This window comes from Varroa destructor, unplaced genomic scaffold (genome assembly GCF_002443255.2).
Source record: "Varroa destructor unplaced genomic scaffold, Vdes_3.0 BEIS01000002.1, whole genome shotgun sequence".
NCBI classification, from domain to species: domain Eukaryota; kingdom Metazoa; phylum Arthropoda; class Arachnida; order Mesostigmata; family Varroidae; genus Varroa; species Varroa destructor.
Window position 1 is genome coordinate 1,401,302 of NW_019211455.1, and position 22,439 is coordinate 1,423,740.

General features: G+C 39.6%; 3 protein-coding genes across 25 annotated transcripts in view; 1 reads left to right on the top strand and 2 right to left on the bottom strand.

Moving 5' to 3' along the window:
• Positions 1-5,257, bottom strand: part of LOC111244113 (uncharacterized) — a 27,002-nt gene extending 21,745 nt beyond the window's left edge. For 4 of the 23 annotated variants that reach the window (XR_015322174.1, XM_086981519.1, XM_086981512.1 and 1 more), the window contains exons 1-3: positions 4,061-4,441; positions 2,426-2,718; positions 821-929 (exon numbers count right to left, since the gene is read on the bottom strand). The gene's annotated coding sequence lies outside the window, so the exon portion shown is untranslated. Of the gene's footprint in view, positions 1-820; positions 930-2,425; positions 2,719-4,060; positions 4,442-5,116 lie in introns of those variants that run through there. The other 19 variants (XM_086981522.1, XM_086981515.1, XM_086981505.1 and 16 more) reach the window with 7 other exon arrangements.
• A 1,063-nt stretch (positions 5,258-6,320) lies between these two features.
• Drp1 (dynamin related protein 1) lies at positions 6,321-17,541 on the top strand. Its single transcript, XM_022790778.2, has 10 exons — positions 6,321-6,462; positions 9,295-9,408; positions 9,945-10,056; positions 10,464-11,183; positions 11,511-11,809; positions 12,049-12,238; positions 12,399-12,520; positions 14,895-15,113; positions 15,368-15,640; positions 15,975-17,541. The coding sequence occupies exons 1-10, from the start codon at positions 6,361-6,363 to the stop codon at positions 16,029-16,031; spliced, it is 2,208 nt and encodes a 735-aa protein (XP_022646513.1). The 5' UTR covers positions 6,321-6,360; the 3' UTR covers positions 16,032-17,541.
• A 1,557-nt stretch (positions 17,542-19,098) lies between these two features.
• l(1)G0004 (RNA-binding protein pno1) lies at positions 19,099-21,147 on the bottom strand. The gene is made up of 3 exons (XM_022790803.2): positions 20,832-21,147; positions 20,001-20,218; positions 19,099-19,598 (listed from the first exon to the last, which is right to left on the bottom strand). The coding sequence occupies exons 1-3, from the start codon at positions 20,953-20,955 to the stop codon at positions 19,197-19,199; spliced, it is 744 nt and encodes a 247-aa protein (XP_022646538.1). The 5' UTR covers positions 20,956-21,147; the 3' UTR covers positions 19,099-19,196.
• Positions 21,148-22,439: the final 1,292 nt, after the last annotated feature.

Below are 22,439 nucleotides of genomic sequence, written 5' to 3' on the forward strand. Positions count from 1 at the left end.
ATACACACAAAGAAGAACGAATTGATGTAACTATGCGCTGCTTTAAGCTTTTGAACGAAACAGAACAGTGTTCTATTGCCAGCTCAGTATGAGGCTCTTCGAAATTCGTGTTATAACTGTATGTTAAAAAAAAACAAAAGTCGGTTCGTTACAAACTGACCTCGGTGCAAATGAAAAACCGTGTGGTGCGCTCCACCAAAAAAACCGCTTGGAGCTCACCGTTGCCACAGCAAAGCATGCATCGCTCTGCGCCGCTTAGCAAAAAAAAATCAGTCGATTTAAAGCGCCGCACGATAATTCTCTTGACCATTTGGAAGCGGTCATGATTAACAAGACTAGGTTTCTCCCGATCCTGTCATTACAATAGTTAACCATGTGGTTCGTTTAGTCTCCACTTCAGCGGCTAGTCTAATCCAGCACTTAATGGCACCACATTGGATATTTCACGTTCGACAATGTCGCATCTTCGTTGTGTATCCGTCGAAATCAATAATTATTCAGGCGCGCACCCCAGCCCGATGTTTAGTGTCGTGCAAATATCGTACTTTTGAGCTAACACCTTTCTAGCTTTGCGCTAATCGCCAAACTGAGTTTCCTTTTTGAAGATTAACTATAATTCCCATTTACAACCGCCAAGCTCACTACAGAAGCAGTTCTGTAACTTTAGATGAATATGTGAGGTCATTAAATTTCATAGTTGCCACCCTAAATCATTACATATATGTATATATAGTTTAAAGGTCACAGTTACAGGAACCAATGACTAATAGTTGTACATGAGACTAAACCTGGGAAGCTTGTTCGATAGTTTAGGACTCACCTATAAAACCTTTATCCTGATTCGGCCGAATTTTCCGAGTAATAACAGATCACACGGGCTGCATCCAATAAAGAATAACAGCAAACAGCGTCCAGCCGACAGAATTAGCCTGGTATTGACAAAAATAGATAATATGTGATATATCATCTCCATAAGGGAATACACCGCACGGCATAACTCTCTCGCCTTCAATTTTTCAACTAACGTGAATACACTGCAGTCTTCGTAAAGTAAATCTTTCGTTTCTGGTAAGTCTTTTGCCCATATTGCTTCTGTCGTTCTATAAAAAATTAAAGAAACACGGCAATAAAGGGGCATAGTTGAAGAGATTGAAAAAATATTTGAAATAAAATGAAGTCCTCAGAGAGCAGATGGGGTAAACACCTGTGAATACTTTCGTTTTTCAGTTTTCCCATTATTCATTTACCCATTAGAGCTCAGTGCAAAGCAGCCTAACCATTTGGACCGTTTTCTTTCCAACTGGTGGAACGTTAATGGAGATGCTATACGAAGTGGAACAAACTATAATGCCTACAGCCTTTTCGCCTTATCCGTTTATAAATAAGCTTCACTCGGTAAGAAAACGCAAAACCAATCGTATTGGTTTTTTGATATCGTCATGCTCACGTCGACCATAATCAACGAAACATAAAAAACAATGTCAACAATGAAGTAATCCTTCTCCTGATTCTTGGATGGAGGACGCTACACAGGGGAGTTTTGGTTCAAGTGAGCGTGTGATTTCGAGCTGACCCTTTCGAGTTACTCTGCTATGTCGGCCTTGAATATTGTTTCAAAGAGCGCTGGAAGCTATTTGTTGGGCTTGTATGAAGTTCCTCAACAAACTTGCGAGGCTGCGGAGTAACTAACTGCTGTAGCTATCAACCTTTACTTGTTGCCTCTATTTTTATAAATTCTTTGTTTACCAACGCTGAGACTTGAGCTAGAAACATCATATTTGTCACTATGGCAATGCACTCGGAGACAAGTATTAGCCATACGTGCTACGCTCCCGTAAGTTTGGCACTTCAAATGAAACGATTTCAGCGCGATTGATCTAGCTGTGAAACACATTTATGCATAATGCATTTTTCTTTGTTTTCAAAACAAGTCTGACTCCAAAATAGTAGTAGTTCATCATCAAAACGTTGTTATACAATAGCATTAATATAATTATAGCATTCATGTTTAAGTTTATACAGTTCGCTTTTTCTAGCAGATAGCCAAGCGCCAATCACGCTTAGTATTTTCTTCTCATTAGAAGTAGAAGAGTTGGCCATCTTATATTTAAACCTCTGCCGCCCCCTTTACCTCTACCTTAATCCCCTAAGTTTTTGCTCTTCCTGACTGCAAAAAGGAAGATCGCCGTTGTCATGTCGGCAGTGACTTGTCGACAACTTGGCAACGACACCGGCGAGAACGGGCGAGCAGGGGACGGGCCCACACGGTTTCACAGTTGTCAAACAGTTACAAGGAATATGGGAAGAAGGAGGAATGGTGCATGCGCCAGTCAAGAAACAAACTAAAAGAAAGCGCGTCAGCTAAGCTTAACTCCGAATTTACCGAGATACAATAAAAGCCTAAAGTAGCAGGAACAAGCCTAACCAACATCGGGTAAACCGACCCTCTGCTGCCGATACTTAGTACTTGTCGATGTTATCTTCGTTGCTTGATCGACGACGCAGCTGATTTGATCCACTTGTGGCAAAAACGGTTCACTCGTCAATCGATTCGACCAAACTAGTGCGTCACGATGGCTTCTATCGCGTCGATGGCAACTTGGGTCTATACGAACTCAAGCAGATGCCACCGCAAATAAACGGAGTGGTGTTTGCTGGCTGTTGCCGTTCTGGGTTTGGCTGTATCCTTTGGTCCAGGCTGAAGGCCAGGGCACATCACTGAAAGTTACCGGCGAATTAGACTAGGCTACGATTACTGGCAGTGGCGAAACTGTATTTATCCACAGAAGGTTGGTAGTACCATAACCGCAATACGATTGAAATATGTTATAGCTTCTAGCTGGCAGTAAGGCTAGCCGCGAAACCAACGTCAAAAATTGCAGCCCAGTTGACTCACAATGAACGAATCAAACAGAATGACACAAATGACAGATATTTGCACTCTTAACCGACCTAACTCTAACCGCGGGCTCAGGGTGGTCATGGTGTGAACAGAACGATATATATGTACCGGAGCATGGTTTTTCTTCTACTAATTGCAGTAACAAATGTTCTAATGGACCTGATATTGTTGCTAGCGTCGACAAGGATGTTAGCAACAGCTATTGAGTAAATGTTGTTTATACATGTGTGACTATGGGTGCATATGTGATGAATATACGTCGAAACCAGCGTGCAACATCCGCAGTTTGGGTCTCAGGCCACCCGTTGCTATCAACAGAGACTAAATATACCTGCGTTTTTATGCGTGTTCACTAATCACTCCATGTTCGCTGTCAACTGGTACGTGAGAGGTACTTGCTTAGGAGGCCTTCGATAGAGAAATTGGGCTTGATTTTTTAAATCAAGACTATGGTCACTACGTTACGTTTGAAAATGTGTGTCTGTTGTTATTACGTAGAGGAAACATCTCTTAAAATTCTGGGCTCATTGTCTCTGATACTTAATGCTTCAACTATTTTTCTTACTAGTGATTGCTCATGAATTAACGCACCGCTTCAATAGGCAGTTGAACAATAAATCAAATGCGACATGCATAATATATTAGACGAAAGATTTAACGATTAGGTGATAAGTATTAGCAATGTGAGGTCTTGGCTAACTATTTTAAACAGGTATATTCTAAAACAGAACACTACATACTCAGAATACCACATGCAATCTAGCACAGTCAATTAGACAGTAGCAGATTAAAAAATAAGATCTTCCCAACCATTATTATTTTCCATCCTCATATAATTTCTGAAAGAAAAAACCTTCATATTTTCAACAACATACACTATGTTGCATTTTCAGCAAATATAAATTCTATTCAAATCTATCCGAACACATTCTTCATGACTCTATAATAAGAACATGAACGACGTGTTTAATATTACATCTAGCCAATACTATACCCGCTCCGCCCTCCAGACGGCGCTGATCTTACAGACTAAGTTCGTCGTTCTCCAGTTCGGCGTTTACGAACAAGCGAGTGCACTCAAACCTTACGATATTCCAATGGAGAGAACTGAACTGCCTCTTTACCTTCAATACTGTTCACTCACTTAGGTATACTCACTTTTTAGCTTTTACTTAATAAGCACAACATCTCATTAGCCTCTTCGTTCAAATGTTCAAAACCCGTGTCGATTTCTGACGTCCTCTTTGCGTGATTCAGCCACAGCTACCGGTAGCAGGTCCACCCTATGGTACTGATGAACATAGAACAGGGCAAAGGTCAATCGTACGAACGTTACTTTTAGGAATAGTCAACTGCAGCCGCTACCCTCGACCCTAATTGTAACCCCTTTTATAGTGCACTCTAGCGTCTACATTTGCAGAGGGTCATCGACTATTGCCCACGGCCAATCGTTAGGTAGCGCACATTGAGCAGCAACGCTGGAGTAACTTGGCCGCCATCGACAATACGGCCGGTGCCGTCAGCGTTGAAGCACAATATTTCGACTCAAGCACGCTTTTTTTCTGGTAGGAGAGGGTAAACTAGCCGCGACACGGTTAGGCAGCAGCCTGCCATCCTGCCAGCCGGATAGCGACGCACATGCGCCGTTCTATTAGGAGAGGGTCGCGTGAACATTCTGCCAGAGCTGCGTTCCTCGTGATAGATCAAGCTATCAAGCAGCAGGAATACAATGAACCTGGCCCGTAGTGAAGAAACGGTAATAAGTTGGAAGTAAGTTTCGCGACGGACTTCAAATAGGAAGGAGAATGTTCACTACGTCTTTGGTGTATTGGGAATGGTGAATTGTCAAGGTTCTGAATTTAAGTTGAGACGAGATTAAGTAGCCTGCTTAATTGTTGCTGATACATGCTGATTTCGTCTTTGTATTGGCAGGATTAAATTGTTGCAATGCGTAATTTTTGTGCAGTCAAATAACTTTGTTGATCAGCCTTTCAGTTGCTTTTCAAAGATTAGGTCAAATATCTCCCATATACTTATGCGTCCGTTTAAGCCCTTTCTAACTCCTAATTGAAAACGAACATTTAAAATGAAACATTATCATGTATGGCATAAGAAAGAAAAGCATGCTTGTCCGCTATAGTTACGACTATATTTTTTTTATTTTTCCTCTCTTGTTGTTCGGCTCTACATCAGTGCGGCAAATTGCTGACGTACCAATCGTTGCTGTCGTTCGCGTCATCCAGCGAGTTCTACACGCGCAAAACTCTTATCAGCAGTGACAATAAGCACTTAAAAATTGCTTGACTTCTCTGGACTCCAGAGTCTCGCATCGTCATCACCGCCCATCTGTTTTTCTGGCTCACTTTTCATCCCTACAGCTGTGCCCCAACCTTGTGCCATCGGCTGAGCGAGGTTCGTTTGGGCTTTGCTGCTACTTATGGCAGTCTACGTCCACAGCCGAAGCGCGCCGCCCGCCACGCGAAAACTAAACAGTGCGATAGCTGTGGCGCTGTAATCTTCGATGCGGCGCCATCTTAGTCGCCTGAACTATCGTCCGCCAGCCGCTCATTCGCCCAACAGCCATAACTAACTAACCACTAAAGCTCCAGCGGGGCAGCCCAGGTAGCTAACACCGTCCAGGCCGACGGCCAACAGCAGAACGGCGGGCGGGAGCGGAGGACATTCGGTGGCAGACAGAATTTGTCCTCTTCCCATGTACCCAACAGCGCGCTGAAACGGAGACAGAGAACTGCGTTGTTTGCGCTGATCGCTGCAGTTACAGACAAACGAGAAGCCGGCGCTCACCGATTGCGCCTAGAGCATACACACGTAGAGGGGGCCTAGTATTGCTTCCATACTGATGCTGCGGCTGGTAATGGTCCAGCTAGCGGTCGACAGTAGCGCAGGACAGCACCGTCGTAGTTGATCTAGTACCTTCCATTTGTTGGTTCGATGATCTTTGCCCACCGGCCAGCCAGTCGGGCAGCCAAAGTAGTCAAGCAGGACAACAATCAGTTTGTAGTTACAAATACAAAGTGAATCAAATCGAGTCGTCGTTGTCGTTGTTATTTTCGCGTGTTGTTATTGATATTTGTCTGTTTTCTCCTGTACTGTGTTCACGGTGCGGTGCTGTGGCAAAAGCATTCGCTTCCCAAGATTCAAGTCACCCTTGAACAAACACTGGTGCCAAGGGTATCGGCGCTGTGCAGCTGAACTGATCGATCGTGAGAGAGGATCAAAAGTTGGCTGTTGTCAGAAGAAGTTTTTAATGGTAATATGCTCAATGATTGAAAGGTGCTGATGGTCATCGAGGTGGCGAGGTGAGGTTGTCGGAAGGATTCGAGTGATCATTCGGTAAAGAAAAACAGCAACAAACTAGTCTTCATTGTGCTCTGTTTAAACCCTCAGAGGAATTTCACAATAAAGAGTTCCAGTAACACACAAAATCAAAAGGGGCCATGGAAGCCCTTATACCGATTATTAATAAACTGCAAGACGTCTTCACAACGGTTGGCGGTGACGCTGTGCATTTGCCCCAAATTGTCGTCGTTGGCGCTCAGGTTCGTGATAGTATTTTGGGGGTTACTTTTGCTTTATGCATCTTTTCACGAACTGCTTTTTGGAACAGTAAATCTCAATAAAGATCATTACTGTGTCCGCGTTTTCTCGTAATGAACTTCAATGCTTAGTAAGAGATCAGTAGTTTTTCAGATGCTTTGACGACATATGCGAAGAAATCTTTCGTAGCATCTCGAACAATTTACCTTGATAATTGCTGCTTAATCGTAGTAAAAGTGAGTTTACAAAAGGGGAAATAAAGCACATATTAGAGAACGTTTATGTGCTTTCGTATATGTAAACGGTTCTGCTGCAACTACAAGTTGGATGTTAGCAGTGGAAAGAATCACAAACAAGAAGTTTCGAGACCTTCTTAAAGAGCATCTTATAAGAAACAGCACGAAGGGAAATTGAACCCGGCGGCTTGTGATGGACACCGATGCTAGAGATATGTTTAAAGAGCTTAACCGAGATTCGATCTCTACAAACGGTCAGTCATCTCGCTAACATGTGTTGGAAAAACAGGTGTGGACGTTTTGAGCTTTCTCGTCTTTGTGGCCAATGAAGACAAAATACAGAGGAAATGTTCATAATAAGACATACTGAAATCCTTGGGACGTCAAAAGCGAAGCTTTGGTGGCGTGAAATAAAGCAAATAGGTAACAAAAGTAGCTGTAGCTACTTTGTTCCCTTAAGAAATATTGGTGATGACGGGTGTGCTAACTTGCGAAAAGTTCTTTATTGGTCGAGACAATCATATTGCATTTTGTAGCCGAACGTAATGAAAGTCTCCTGAAACTCTTTGAGAGAAACATTTAACACACGCCATAGTTGCTTGGTCATTAGAAGAGAGACATAATGCGCTGAAAAAATGACATAACAGAAAGGATTACGCTCTGAAAATTCACCAGTGACATGAATAAAGCAATATTGTAGCTCTCTAGAAACATTTAGTAAGTTGCGAATTGTTGAAATTCAAGTCTAACATTTTTGCTATACAGCCGCATAAAATTGAAACGTTTAACACACACAAGGTTGGCGTTCGTAAACCGTTGATGCAATGGAAATCCGAAAATTTCCCGAGAAATATTTTCCTTGTTCGTGTATTAATAGCGCCGATGAAGACTACATTTCGTCATAAATTAGCTGGTTTTGGGATTATGGGAACCCGTACCTCGTATCGTTCAATGACTAGTTAGATAAATCCTAATTTTGTTTATTTCAAATCTAAGTTCCACGTAAATAAGTCTACCGCGTGTTCCTACTCATTGTACGTTGCAGTCTAGTTGTCTAATTTTTACGGCAGAGTTTTTGCACAGCAAACTGACATCATTTTTATTTATCCGCTGAAGTCTTAGTTTCTGTTGTAGCAATTGCTCGTAGGAACAAAGCTTGCATATCTGACGGCTAGTTGCAGAAACAACACAGTTCATCTACTGTAGCCTAGCGAGCAGATTATGCAAGTAAAAAACGAGAGGTGAACGACACCCATGCCACTTTCGGGTCGGGTCGGGCGTTTTTTGCTGCCGTTGTGGTATCATTCTGGCCTTGCTTGGCAAGTTACAAATTGCAAATAGTGTCGCCTGGGCTACCCTTTACTCAACTAGTGAGTATCAGCATCATTTGCCGAGTGGCTGATTGACCACCAACCTGGTCATTTACATCGGTTGGTTTGCTACTCTCTTGAACTGACCAATTTTGACTGCGAGAAAGCAAGCTCAATTGTTCAGCTCATGAAGCTGGAATATTTCATGCGGACGCCTGCAGCCCTTATTAATAGACATTTTTTTACAAAATAGTGCGGGTATTACCCGTCTCTACGGCGGTATGCCACGATCAAAAGGCTTAGTTACTTCTCCGCTAAGTGACGGGACGCAACTACTGCAGCAGAACGAAGGGGCTCATTCACTGACGAATTTGTCGCCGTCGTTCGTGCACCGGATAGATTATTGAATTGTAATTTAACATTCATTATTAAGTAAAATTGACGTAGGGAACAGAACACTATGTGATATTGTTGTTCAGATAGGTCATATGTTTCTTAGGAGGCGTTTAAGAGGCTACGACGTGACCTTATGGTGTTGTAGGAGTTCCAAAATATCGTATCACATATTCTTCTTTATTTACACAAATTACGTAATATTATTGAAGTATAAAACCCTAATTTGAAAAGTGCCAATATACCGAATTCAACCATAGGTGTCTCTACATAGTTTTATTTCACAATATATTAGTAATTAATATACCCAGCAGCTGGTCACGAAGTGTTCAGTACATGAGCATAAATTAGCTATATTTGGCTATAAGAACTATTTTTTAGATAAGTTCATTATGACAATGTGATAGGGAGCTCTCTTCTCTGATGAACGGATTGCTAAATGTAAAAATACCGCGTCAAGTATTGAATAAGGATTAATCTAAAGAAATTCTAATAAGAGAAAAATCACCTTCGATGATGCGTGCAATGACAATAATGTAGGTAACTATCTTGAATCACAAACTGATTTATGTTTTGTCAGTATTTTGTCGCAATTCCTTCGCCGACTTCAATTTCTGTAAAGTGAAAAGTAACTGTTTATAGTGCCATGAAATGACTAAAAATACTAAAGAGTATTTAATATACTACGTATCATAAATAATAAATATACATTTATCGCATTAGTTTTTCTCTTGGAAATTAAAAAATCTCGAGTAATTGAGTTAATGCTAAATTTTGCACCTTTTTCAAATGTTTGCCTTGGACCCCTTCATTAGTTAAGATTCGTGCATACAAGTGTTACAGTAGGATCTATAGGGAAACAATTATAATGATAATCTATGCCTAATCTTAACAGAGTGCAGGAAAAAGTTCAGTACTCGAAGCGATTGTAGGTCGGGACTTCCTTCCTCGCGGTTCAGGAATCGTCACTCGAAGACCACTGGTTTTACAGCTCGTTCACGTCGCAAAGGTAAAGCTACTTCAATGTCGGACTACACAAATTGTGCTCTGCAAGTATACCGGCTAAATAATGATGGCAGCGCCATGTAGAAAGCTCGCGAAAGAATAAAGTAAAGTAATAATAAATAATTAGTAATAAGTAATAATAAATGATTAAACGTAAAGAATTAAATAGCAGCAACTGACAATTAATTTTTCCTCTATTGTAAGTCTAAGTGGTTATTAGTGCAACGCAAATGTGAAATAATGACTAACTTATCCTAGGATGTTATCATCATGGGAATTATAGAAGTTATTCGGCTAAATTATTTGGCATACGGCTTAACTGATGCTTAATAATAATACCAATAACTTCTTATTTTATGAAACGATGTAGGCAGTTCGATATGAGCCCCCTAGGGGTTACATAAGCTATTTTTTGGGTTTACAATGAGGCTTGTACTACTTGGCTGATTCTCTATAACTTCCTCTACTCAGCACTATCCCATGTCAGCTTGTCAATAATCCTTTTTTTTTTCATATTTAAATTACGTTTGGCCGAATTAGGATGACAAAACGCATCGAAGTCTCGAATCAGGGACGATGGCAGTTGAAGAGTGGGGTGAATTTTTGCATCTCAAAAATAAGGTTTTCACTGACTTCAATGACATTAGGGAAGGTAAGTAAAGTTTTGTTTTTTGACTTCATAATAATCATGGCCAGAACAGCAGTTCTTTGAAAATAAGAAACTTAATAGTGTTGATATATTTATCTGAAACATATTAATTGAAAAACAATGTCTATAAAATGATAGTATCTAACAATAGTAAATCATAATTTGTAATGTTAATTTCAATGGATTCTGTTCATGATCCAGTCGTTTGAACCAATGTTTAAGAACTATGAAAAACGTAAACTTGAAACAGTTGCTTATCTGTTTATGAACCCTAACTTTTGCTTATTGAAAGATATAATGCCTTGCAATACCTTAATGCTAGCTTAGTTAAATGAATCGCCTGCACTGTGAGCATCTGACGTGGAACGATATGTGCATATGCGAATGTGCGTTTGTTTGTGTCTCCGCAGAAATTGAGAAAGACACCGACCGAGTTTCCGGTACGAACAAAGGTATCTGTTTTGAATCCATTAACTTGAAGATCTACTCAAACCGAGTTGTGAATCTCACACTCGTCGATCTACCTGGTTTGACGAAAGTTCCCGTCGGTGACCAGCCAGAAGATATCGAATCCCAAATCAAGGAACTCATCCTCAAATTTACAATTAATCCGAATTCGATTATTCTCGCGGTGACGCCAGCCAACACCGACTTCGCGACATCAGAGGCCATCAAGCTAGCTCGAGATGTCGATCCCGAGGGTCGACGTACTTTGGCTGTCATCACAAAACTCGACCTTATGGATGCGGGAACAGACGCTGTTGATGTGCTCTGCGGTCGAGTCATTCCGATCAAGCTCGGCATCATCGGTGTAGTCAACAGATCCCAACAGGACATTATGAACAAGAAGGATATTAGCGCGGCTCTCAAAGATGAGGCATCCTACCTTCAGCGCAGGTATCCTGCTTTGGCAAACAGGAACGGCACCCCGTATCTTGTTAAGACGTTGAATCGTCTGTTGATGCACCATATCCGCGACTGTCTGCCCGAGCTGAAGACCCGTGTCAATGTGATGATCTCACAGTTCCAACAATTACTTAATTCGTATGGCGAAACTGTCGATGATAAGGGTCAAACGCTCTTGCAGATTATCACCAAGTTCGCTTCGGCATATTGTGCCACCATTGAAGGTACGTTCAAGAAACTAGCAAAATGTTTCAACCCGATGCCACATCGAGCCTCATTGTAATATGCTGTGTTGTGTTGTAGAAAGTAATCTGCGTGTAGCCAATAATCCCAATTAACTCTTTCGTGGTAAGCTGTGAACTCGAGTTCAATGACTAAGTCGAATTTCGTTCCCTGATTATATGTAGACCCTCGTTGGTGGTAAACCGGCAAGACACTAAGACCTTGTGCTATTGTTAAACCTTTGAAGATCTAAATTAGCTGCTCAAAGACAATGTGGCGCTCATCAAACAAAAATTCACTGTATTCGTTATTCTAACCTTTACCATTAGGTACGGCTCGTAACATAGAAACGACAGAGTTGTGTGGTGGCGCACGCATCTGTTACATCTTTCACGAGACATTTGGAAGGACCCTAGACAGCATCGATCCACTGGCCGGACTTACGACGCTTGACATTTTGACGGCAATACGGAACGCGACCGGCCCGCGGCCAGCGTTGTTCGTCCCGGAAGTGTCCTTCGAATTACTTGTAAAACGACAAATTCGACGGCTGGAAGAGCCATCACTTCGTTGTGTGGAACTTGTCCACGAAGAGATGCAGCGAATTATTCAGCACTGTGGTATCGAAGTGAGTAGAAGATACTGTCGGTACATAAAAAAAAAGGAGGCAACCATAAAAACGTGTAAGGAGGCAGCTGTCGCTAATGTAAATGTATGTTTTCTCGAATTAACCCTATACATGTGTGTGTACACGGACTTCAAGTATGCGTTCGATTAAGACTATTACATCAATAAATTGATAAATACCGGGACGATGCGGATGGCTAAGATCTATTGCCTTTGTGTTATCGCTGGGCCATTTTGCAGGTTCAGCAAGAAATGTTACGTTTTCCAAAGCTTCACGAGTCCATCGTAGAGGTTGTTACACAGCTCTTGCGACGACGTCTTCCGCCAACCAATTCGATGGTAGAGAACATAGTCTGTATTGAGCTCGCGTACATCAATACCAAACACCCCGATTTCCATGACGCCACCCTTGTTCGGGGACTTTCGAAGGGTAAGCCCAGTTTCAACTCGCGTTCTTTCAATAAGTTAGCTTGTCGCGGGCATTTAAATGTGACCTATAATGTAACAGATGGACTGTTAATAAAGTTTTTAATAGCTGGCATTAAGTAATCAATAAATAAACATTTATATTCTTACTGTTTGTTTTATAGGCCCCGAAGAAAAGCGTCCGATGAAGAGTGCTCTTGCGCACAGTTGCGATCACGCGGGTCAGGGGGTCGTAATGGCTAATGGAGACGGGACTTCCAACGTCGACTTAAAAATTATGAATAAGGTAAGCATTAAAATATTCGAAGTGTTTCACAGTATAGTTAAAAAGCAAATGGTGCGGCCAGCAATTGTCATTGGTAACAGCACCAATCTGCTGCTTTTGGTGTTATTGACTCCAACAGATGCTTTACAGCCTTAAAATGGTTGAAGGAAAGCAACCGCATAAACTCAGCTTTAATTTGTAACATCATAATATAATGTTTAAAGCAATGCTTATCTTTCATTGATTTGTATCTGTAAACAAATCATCTAACACCAACATTTACATTTACATGGGTAATTAATTGCGAAGGATTAAAAAATCATGACTACAGAGAGACGATTTTAGCGAAACTTCGATGCTGCTTATAATCAAATTTAGCTAGTATTGTTATCACAACTTTTCCCCATTGGCTTTCCATGCTTCGAACTTACCCTCTTTCTTTCCTAGTTGTTTAGACTGCATTTTGATTACAAACCTTGTTTGTTTTAGATTCGGGACAGGTTTCCCATCAGACTGGTCAGGATAGGAAACCATTACGGTGTATTTCGTACTGATTTCGACATAATAGGGGGTTACTGTTAGCACGAATTCGTTATTTTACTGGACGGTGTGACATGTGTGTACTGTCATTTTTGTACTTATACTTTGTTCGGTGTAATGAAGAAGGAAACCTAGAGCCAGTTCTAAGGATGCCAAGGAATATTGTAGCTCATCTTGAACATATTATTCCCTGTACATAAGGTTAAAAAAATTTTGAAATGACTTAAAGTTCATGATTTGGTGTTTAAGCAAAACGCTTTTCGCACAACAAGCAGTTAGCAATATTAAGTTAGCGTATGGCACCAGTATGGCACCTGGCTGTGACAAAGTACGTAAATATTACAAAGACCATGTGCACAAAATTTACCTTCAAAGTGGAAATATGTTTCTAGAGTATTACATTTTATAGTAGTCGACATTGCTTAAAATTCTTATTGTCTAACTAATTATTTACACCTTCTTCCTGATACATGGTTAAAAACTACCCATTTAGTCGATGTATTATTAGTTCTACTCGTGCTTGTACGGCTCGCAATAGAATGTTATTCGCGTGGCTTATATCCGTTTTGTTTTAACAAACAACTATCGTATTTGATTACTGGGTAATAAGGCTATATATCACAAATATGAAAATCGTTTCCAGAATCAAACAGCGGCAACCCTCCGCCCTATATATGTAGTCTACGGCAGAAAAAAAGACACCATTGAAATTTTATTCTGTGGTTAGTGCTCAGTAGTCCAGTAAGAACCGTAGTTCACAGCCGGATTCATAGTATAGTAAGCTGTAATTTCTTTGAGGGCAGAAAGTTTATTTGAAAAGGATAAATCCGTACTGTCAAAAAGGACCATTTACATTAAAAATGATTGGCTGTAATTTAACTTTTATAATATAGATATTTGGTCAGATGAAGTCCGAAAGTAAATATAATCAAGTATTACTATTTCGAGTAACATAAACTTTTGAAACAAGAAATTGGCACAGGCTTCTAAGCTCGGAGACAATGGGTAAACCCATAGAAAATAATGAACCCTGCCGAGGTTTTCAGATATCTATCATTTAGTACTGTAAGGTGGATTACTTACTGTGGTTCCAAAACTGTGTGTGCGGCTTTATTCGAAAAAGTTTACATGGGGTATTTTTCTCATAGGACATTTTGCATCTTCCTGTGAATCTTGTAAAATATCAATGGGATCTCATCGTCGGAATCATCTGCCGCCCTAGTGAAAAGCGAAAGCTGGCCCATGATGAACCTTGTAGTAAAAGACGAAAATTGTTGTGTCTTATTGGGTATGATGAGCCGGGTATGTTGTAATATCAGTGTAACAATTTCTTCGTAACAAAAACAAATTTTCAATAAGTGTTTCATTTTTGCTTTGACGCTACTTAGGTTCATGGGCAATCTGCGTACGTCTATAAAGGACCACAACTCTTGAATATTCGTTTTTGAGCAGTATTTTTTCGAACAAATAAAACTGAAAAATAGGACACTGTTAAATTTATGCAGACAATAAATCTGATTTACGTTTGTACCTTGAGAAAAAGTAAGGACCATTTATCATATTCGTTGAGTTCTATCTGTAAAAACGTGAAATTCAATCAATGGCTTCTTATATTCATGCATGTTATGCGTATGTACCCTCTTTTGTGTACATAAACGCTTGATTAGCTTACTGGCCAGAAACTGCTTGGTTGTGTTGATGTTACTAGCTTATTCCAACCTAACTTAGTGAAACTGTATGCTTATCAAGTCTACGTATGTTAAGATTATTCTCCTCTTGCATTTCGTTCGTTCTCCGGTTTTCATTGAATGTACCCGTGGGCATCGTCTGGAATCGTTCACCATCATAAATACAGAGTACCTCGCTGCGAACATTCAGCGCGAACCTGGATGCACCTTCGTCTATCCAGAATGCGACGCCCACAATCGCACCAGTTACAAACTCAGGTGGTTTCCTAGCTAACCTGATGGGGGGTGGTTCAAGCCAAGCGACCCCGAGCAGTCAGGGAACGCCGGCACATAAAACCAAGCAACCCGTCAGCCCTGTGAAGCCCACCAGCTTTTTGGCTGAAGTGGTGAGTAGATAAAGCAGCGGTATGATTAAAGTCATTATATATAAAGCCTTTCAAAAGTGGATTGGATAATTGGGATAATGGTCACGATGAGGATCGAAGAACTCTGTGGTAAACGCCAATATGAAATAACCCGTTTGCAAACCAAGCTAATTCATCACGGTGCCGCTTGTGTTATGACATTGTTTCTATATATGCCACATATCGTTATTATTACTGACTCTGTTTCGTTGTTTTTTGCATGATACCACTTTCAGCCTACAACGGCTCCGACACGAAAGCTCTCACCATGTGAACAGCACGACTGTGAAGTCATTGAGAAGTTAATAAAGTCCTATTTCCTCATCATTCGAAAAAATATCCAAGACTCGGTACCGAAGGCAATCATGCACTTCCTTGTTAATCATGTAAAGGATAACTTGCAGTCGGAGTTGGTGACTCACCTGTACAAGCACGAGCAATTCGAAACGCTGCTCGCGGAGAGCGATCATATCGGCGCTCGTCGAAAAGAGGCCATTGAAATGCTCACTGTAGGTGTATTTGTAGATAATAAAAATATCTTACTCAAATTAGTACAATTAATGATGGTGAAAGTAATTGTGGAAGCAACTAGGTACTCGAAACTCTATTAATGCATTTTTCGAAGCGTATTTCCGAACCCCGTAGAAACACTTGAATAGTACGTTGCTTTCTGTTGAGTAGAACGCCATCTTTTAGAGTACCCCCTATCCTTGATGGGGTTCACAGTCTGAAATGGTTTTGTAACGGTCCGCATACTGTAAGTTACACAGGCGCACTTGGTTTTAAATGAAAAGAAGACTGGACTAAGTATATAAACCGAGTTTTATCAATTGTTTCCCACAGGCCCTGCAAAAGTCAAGTCTAATTATAGGAGAGATCCGTGAAACTCATATGTGGTAAAGAAACTCAATAAGCACGTGGCATTTTTTGCCTAACGAGACATGCACAGAAGAGAAGACAAATGTGAACTCTATATACAGGATGATATGAAGACAGTCGGATAGTACAGGATGCGGTTGGTGTCTTCTACGTGACTATGGAAACGAGCAACAACCGCAAGGAGATAACGAAGGCATGGGCAACAATGCGCCGTTACCCACTATAGTAATAGGAATATTAATAGGCAGACAAAAAGAGAAATCCGTAGCTAGTTATAGTAATTATAGGACAACTAGATAAGCACACAAAAGTAGCAAGAAAAGATCCGAACTACATTTCTAGTTTCTAGATCAGCGCTTCGACTCCGCGGGTGCAGAGATCAACCGTTTCGTGGTCTTCCCGCAAAATTTTAGATGCCATTAAGCACTTGAAGGTTTAAAAATCTGCTGTACTGAATGGCATGTCTCCTTTTGGGAGCGAAAACAGATGATCTCTGACACATAAACCGTACGAAAAGTGTGTCATCTTGTATGGGATGGACACACAGACTCATGGTTATACAAAGAATGAAGGAGTAAAATCAGCGACTCTATTCATTCTGCAATTCTAAGTAAAGCAAAAACAACAACGGCTATGATTATAACAACTACTGTAACAGTTGCAAAACTCATTTTCGGGATGGTAATCGTCAATTTTTATTCATTTCTGGAACAAAATTAGTAATAAATACTTATTGCTAAGAAGGATAACAGACGGTGTGTATCATCATGAATATATTGCAGGACGATGTAAACTGTGGCCGCCGTACCCATGGTAGAAAATAGCCAGTACGAGTGAATTTTAGGTATAGCCTAATTTTATATATACATATATATATGAAATAGTGATAATGAGATATTGACATTAAAGGGAATGTCGGCAACGGCTGAATCCAAGTATATAATTCTTTTACTTTTTGTTTGTTTTCGGGACTTGCATGACGATAGTATTATGTACGCAGAGCCGTCGACACCAGGTTGGGTCGACTATACCGATATGATTGGCCAAAATAACAGTAACTGGGTTGATGGCGTCAAGAACAAGGCCTCTCTTACGAAACCTCGGTTAGCTCACCTTTAGTCCAAATAAAATGTTCCATGTGCTCCAGTTAAATATTACGACAATTGTATCGTCAGTATGATTTTTATAATTATTTGTAGCAGTAAAAATTAGAAGTTTTATCGTAACCTTAGAAGTAAAAAGCATAGTCGCCGTCAACAACGACAACACTTTTGGTTAGCTGTATGTACATATGGAGAGCCAAATCGAAAAACAAAAATAATATTTGGGACCGCAAGACAAAGAAGTCAAGTGAATTTTGTAATATGATCATTAACTTGTTGTCTTCTAATGGAATAGCGCATGACTTACAATTTTGAATTGAGGGAGGGGTGGCGTGGCGACGTCTTATCTTAGACACACACACACCTTTAATGGCAAAAAAGTAAAAAGTTTTCAAATAAAGTGTGATTACAAAGCGCTAGAACGAAAACACCAACATCGTATTTACTGTATACCTTCTCAAGTTAGGTTTACTAATATAATTTTAGTCATTTCTATACCACAGTCCATAGTGTCGACTTCCGTTAAAGCAAATACATGCGCACAGATACTATTGAGAACACATTCTAAGTTAGACTCGTACCGCAAATACACCGAGTAGCGCGTTCATCCTCTCTATGTTTCGTGTTTTACGTCCGGCGTCGCCGTTAGGCATTCCATCAAACGGTCGCACCCTATCACGAAACAAAGTGCGTTTGCGCCTGAATTTGAGCCTAGACCAGAACGTGTCCTTAAGATTGGCAGACAGATATCTCATCCACTAAGCGATCACGGATCATTGCGCTCATAATAATAATAAGAGCACAATAATAATAATAAACATCATATTACAATATTAGCCGAGTATCTAATAATCGGCAATATTGGAAATAAAACTCAAAGGGCTACTGACAGATAAAGGATGGATAGAGGTATAAAAAAAAAAGAAAAGCAGTTGTTTTCACGAAGTTCATAAGTTATCTACTCAGTAAACTTCTTGAGAGTAGAGACTTGTTTAACAGAATTAGGTAAACGATTTTACAAGATTGATAGGTTCCAAAAATCATGTGGACATAGCGTCAAGTTTCTGTTTTGAATGCGTATTGGGCTATCCAATTGAGCACTCCTAATTAACTTCCATATTGGATGATTATGAAAATGGGATTGAACCGCTACTATGTCCGGCAGATGCATAATTTGTAGAACATTCAATAGACGATGTTAAGCTACTGAGACCGAAGATCATCGTAGAACACCAGAGATTGGTCTGCAGAACATTTTTGACGATACCTTACCGCTTTATCGCAAATCACATACTATAATGTATTACGAAATATTACAAATAAGAGATGTTCCATAAACATTCGTACGTCATATTACCCGTAGAGTAGGTATCTTAAGAGGTTGTAAAGTCCAACATTCGTCAATGATGAAATCGTTTGCAAGCGTTTAGCGATAATAAATAAAAGAATAAGAATTTATACAACCTTTATCATAAAAATGCATTTCTGATAATTTGGCTCAAAGGCACGATGAATAGTTGCTCTAGCCTTTGGGGGTTCTAAAAATATCGAGGTATTTTTGATGACATTATTGGTAAGCTGAAGCGGAAGAATATTTTCCAATCCGCTAAAATAATTTTCAGTTCCTATTTTTCTATACAGGTCTTGTGGGCAGCTGCTTTACGAAAGTTCACTTTAAATATTGCCAAACGGTCATTAATATTCTTAAATGTACTAGTTCTGATAACTTCCTGAGAACACCCATCGGCATTTTCTTAGGGGATATGATTAAAATATCACTTAATTCGACATCGCTATGGGCTTGTATACGCATGATTTACGGGACTATCGATGGCACATAATAATAACATGTGATATCAGCTTCGATATAGCTTAACCGTAAAAAGCAATGAATTCACAAGAATTATTGCAAGGAAGAAGCTGTAAAGAAAAATAAAGATTAACTAAAAATTTTACCTAATTATATAGTGTATGGGTCAAAAACGTTTATTCTTGGCAGGTAGTCATTTATTTACAAAGTTTAAACACACACCGGCCCTAATAACATGATCCACAAAGAAAATTACCCTAAACTTTGTTTTGTTTAAAGCCTTTGCGAGACCCGGGCCGCTAACATGCGCATACTTCCATAGACTTTGCTCGGTGGCTTGCCCAGTATTAAATTGCATACGGCAGTTCGGGCAGCACGGATATTCTGAAACGATCCGAGAATGTGGATTTTATTGTCGGCTAGAACTATTCGTGTCTTTGTCGTATTTTCAATAGTGAACTTGGTTCTACCGCCCTTGCCGGCCAGTCTACCGATGCAGCGTGACATGTGATCGCCCTTAAGAGTCTTGACGTCTTCAACCTGAAATGTCTCGAGGTACAGTTCATCCAAACGGAGCAGAGCCAGAGCGTCGTCTACCTCAAAGCCGAGAACAAAAGCTCGCACAAAATCTTCACCCCGTTGTAGGGCACCGCTCTCCGTTGTTTTATTCGATGCCTGATGATCCACAACATTTAGAACGAATCAACATAAAATAATATCGCCATTTATTAACGTTGTCAGATACCGAAAATCTATTGAATACATGCATCCACTAAGGAAGAGTAAGACACAAGTAAATTATATTTATTACCTTTTAAACTAGTGCTAATTCAAATTATGAATTTTTAACTGGAGATATTCCGTGCCTGTCATGTTTTAGTCGTCAAATGAAAAGGCATTTGATTGCTTATTCAACAAATATCGATTGTACTGACGCATCTGGCTCTGATACAGTTTCTTTACGATACAACTGAGAATTCGACAACAAGCGCTTCTCATACACAAAACGTGTCTATATTAATTTGTGACAGACATTGCAGTCTAATATTCAGACTGTACAGATGAATGTACTTTTACCTTTATTTCAACGGTGTAATTTTTTGGGACGTAGCGTACTTGAAGCTGGAGGTGCTCGACTAACGGAGTGAAGATTTTGGCCCAATTCTCTTTGAGAGGAGTACGACGATGTTGAGGAACGCGAATTTTTCGTATATCTCTAACGCAAGCTTGTCCCATGTTGCGTTCTTTTGCCGGTGGGAACTGAATGGGAGCTTTTCCCGTCTCATTTGCTACCTCTGAAATCGGACAAAATTGAATCAGATTTTAGATTTGTATAGTTATTCGTTTGATAGGGCTTTATCCGCTTTATTTTATCTACAGACATACATATAATAACAGATGTACCGTCTAGTATGATATGTGCTGTATCTTAATAACGATGCATTTGGCGCAAATAGTTGTCGCCACGACTGAAGAGCCACTTCTCTTCTGTGGGTACAAAACGTGTGCAAAGAAATATTGGAATCACAAATACACAGATTTTAATATTAATAAATCTTTGCAATGCTGATAAAATAACCGTTTATAAACAAATTACAATGGCGTTAGGTATCTAAAACTTGCATATTCTTCAGGAAAGATTGTATCCATTGACATGTTGGACCGACGCGTTAAAGGCCAATCACATTTCACTAAATCATTACTCTCAGCGTCCTTAGAGAAAGCACGTAATTATTTAAAACTGAGGACCGCTGATATGAATAAATGGTAGTCACATACGTCTTATGAATTACCTTAGAATACTAGAACAATATGGTCAGATCAGATCATTTCACACTTACGTACGATGGGACACAAATCTATTTATCATACATGTCATCAGCTAAATAGACAAGTCAGATCGCGTACCATCAGTGTCCATTTCTTCTACTTTGCGTTTTAAGGATCTTTTCTTTGCTACTTTGATTTCACCATCACCATCGCCATTGGTCAATCCCAGCTGGGCTTCACCACTTTCTTCAAGAGAACTCATATTGATAATTAGTGACAATAGGCAGGCCCTTGTCCGACCCCTTTACAATACTGTACACCTAACAATAACGAATAAAGACGAAGAAACAAATGATAACTGCTCATGCAATTGACAAAATCTCAAATCGGATCCATCTGCGCCGAACAGCAGGCAGAGATGCACGTGGACTGTTCATAATCTTTGTTTTGAATGATGCTTCGCCCAAAATGATCTTCCCTATGAGATAGACGGGCGACTGGTAGTCATGGTCTAAAAGTGAAAGTACTGTACGATATGTATAGCATTTGAAAAACATATTATTCGGGCACGGCTCGAAGATTAATTGATCGATTTCATACAATATGCTTATTAGACGCAATTATGTAATTGTTACCACCTGATATTGAGTAGAACCAAGCACTGTAGAAAGATAAACTAACAAAAGTAACCCTCATTATCATCTACGAGAACTCTGTACATATGTTAATATCGTTGGAGTGACTTGGAGCGAGGACGCCTGTTCTCGTTTGATAAAAATTGACTAAAATTGGTTTACATGAAAAGTCCAAGCTAGATTTATGTGCTCTCTGTATATTTCGACGGACTCTGTACCAAGCCTGCCATTTTGCAGCAAGAAAAGCGGAGAGTTAGCTAAACCAAATTGCGATGAGTTATCTTTATAAAAGGATTCCACTTAGTCAATTTGAGTGACATAAAATTATTCGATAATATATGAATAACCGATAGCCATCGTAGATTAAAATAGGATCGCAACAATACTTGTTTCAGAATAAGGCTGGTTAAGCTAAAAGTAAGTCTAACTAGCTCAAGGTTCCTCATAGCACGTGTGTTCGTGTACGAAGGACGCCTGTTTCTGCAAAATAATATTAAGATTATAACATATTAAACATAATTTAATAATGTAAAAAATGTATAATTTTCGTGATCAGGATATCATGTTTCTTAAAATGTTGTTTTTTTTTTTTAAAACATAAGCGTGATATTCTTTTAAAATTAAAAAAATATCAAATCAACGAGTTTTTACGAACTTCAATTAAAATTAAACATTTTTAACATTAAATTATAAAAATGCAATGAAATTATGATTTGTGAACGTTTTCTTCCGTAGTAATATAATTTGATTTATGTTTAACTCAGCGGAAATAAATTTGACTCAATGGATACGAGGTAGACAAAACATTTGTAAAATTTGCCACTGTAATAATTATTCAACAGAAATACGTACGAAAGTGTTCGACTTAAAGCACCTGCTTTTTCTAATCGGAACATATCTTTATTCAAGATCATTATTATCATAACGATCCGCTTTCTAACGTGCGGTATCAGTGAAAACATTTGTAGATATAAATACATCATGACCAAAAGAAGGCGTTTGTCAACAATTCGGATTTGCAAAGAGAATCAATAATGACAAGGGTACATGAAATAGTCCATAGATAATGCTAACAGCTCATAAATACAAACGTCTTCTCGTCGAATAGCGC

Bases quoted from the DNA above. Each gene is read 5' to 3' on its own strand.
- Drp1 (XM_022790778.2), top strand. From the start codon at position 6,361: ATGGAAGCCCTTATACCGATTATTAATAAACTGCAAGACGTCTTCACA. The intron at 12,239-12,398 runs GTAAGCCCAGTT...TTTGTTTTATAG, and splicing joins TGTTCGGGGACTTTCGAAGG to GCCCCGAAGAAAAGCGTCCG. The intron at 15,114-15,367 runs GTGAGTAGATAA...TACCACTTTCAG, and splicing joins CCAGCTTTTTGGCTGAAGTG to CCTACAACGGCTCCGACACG.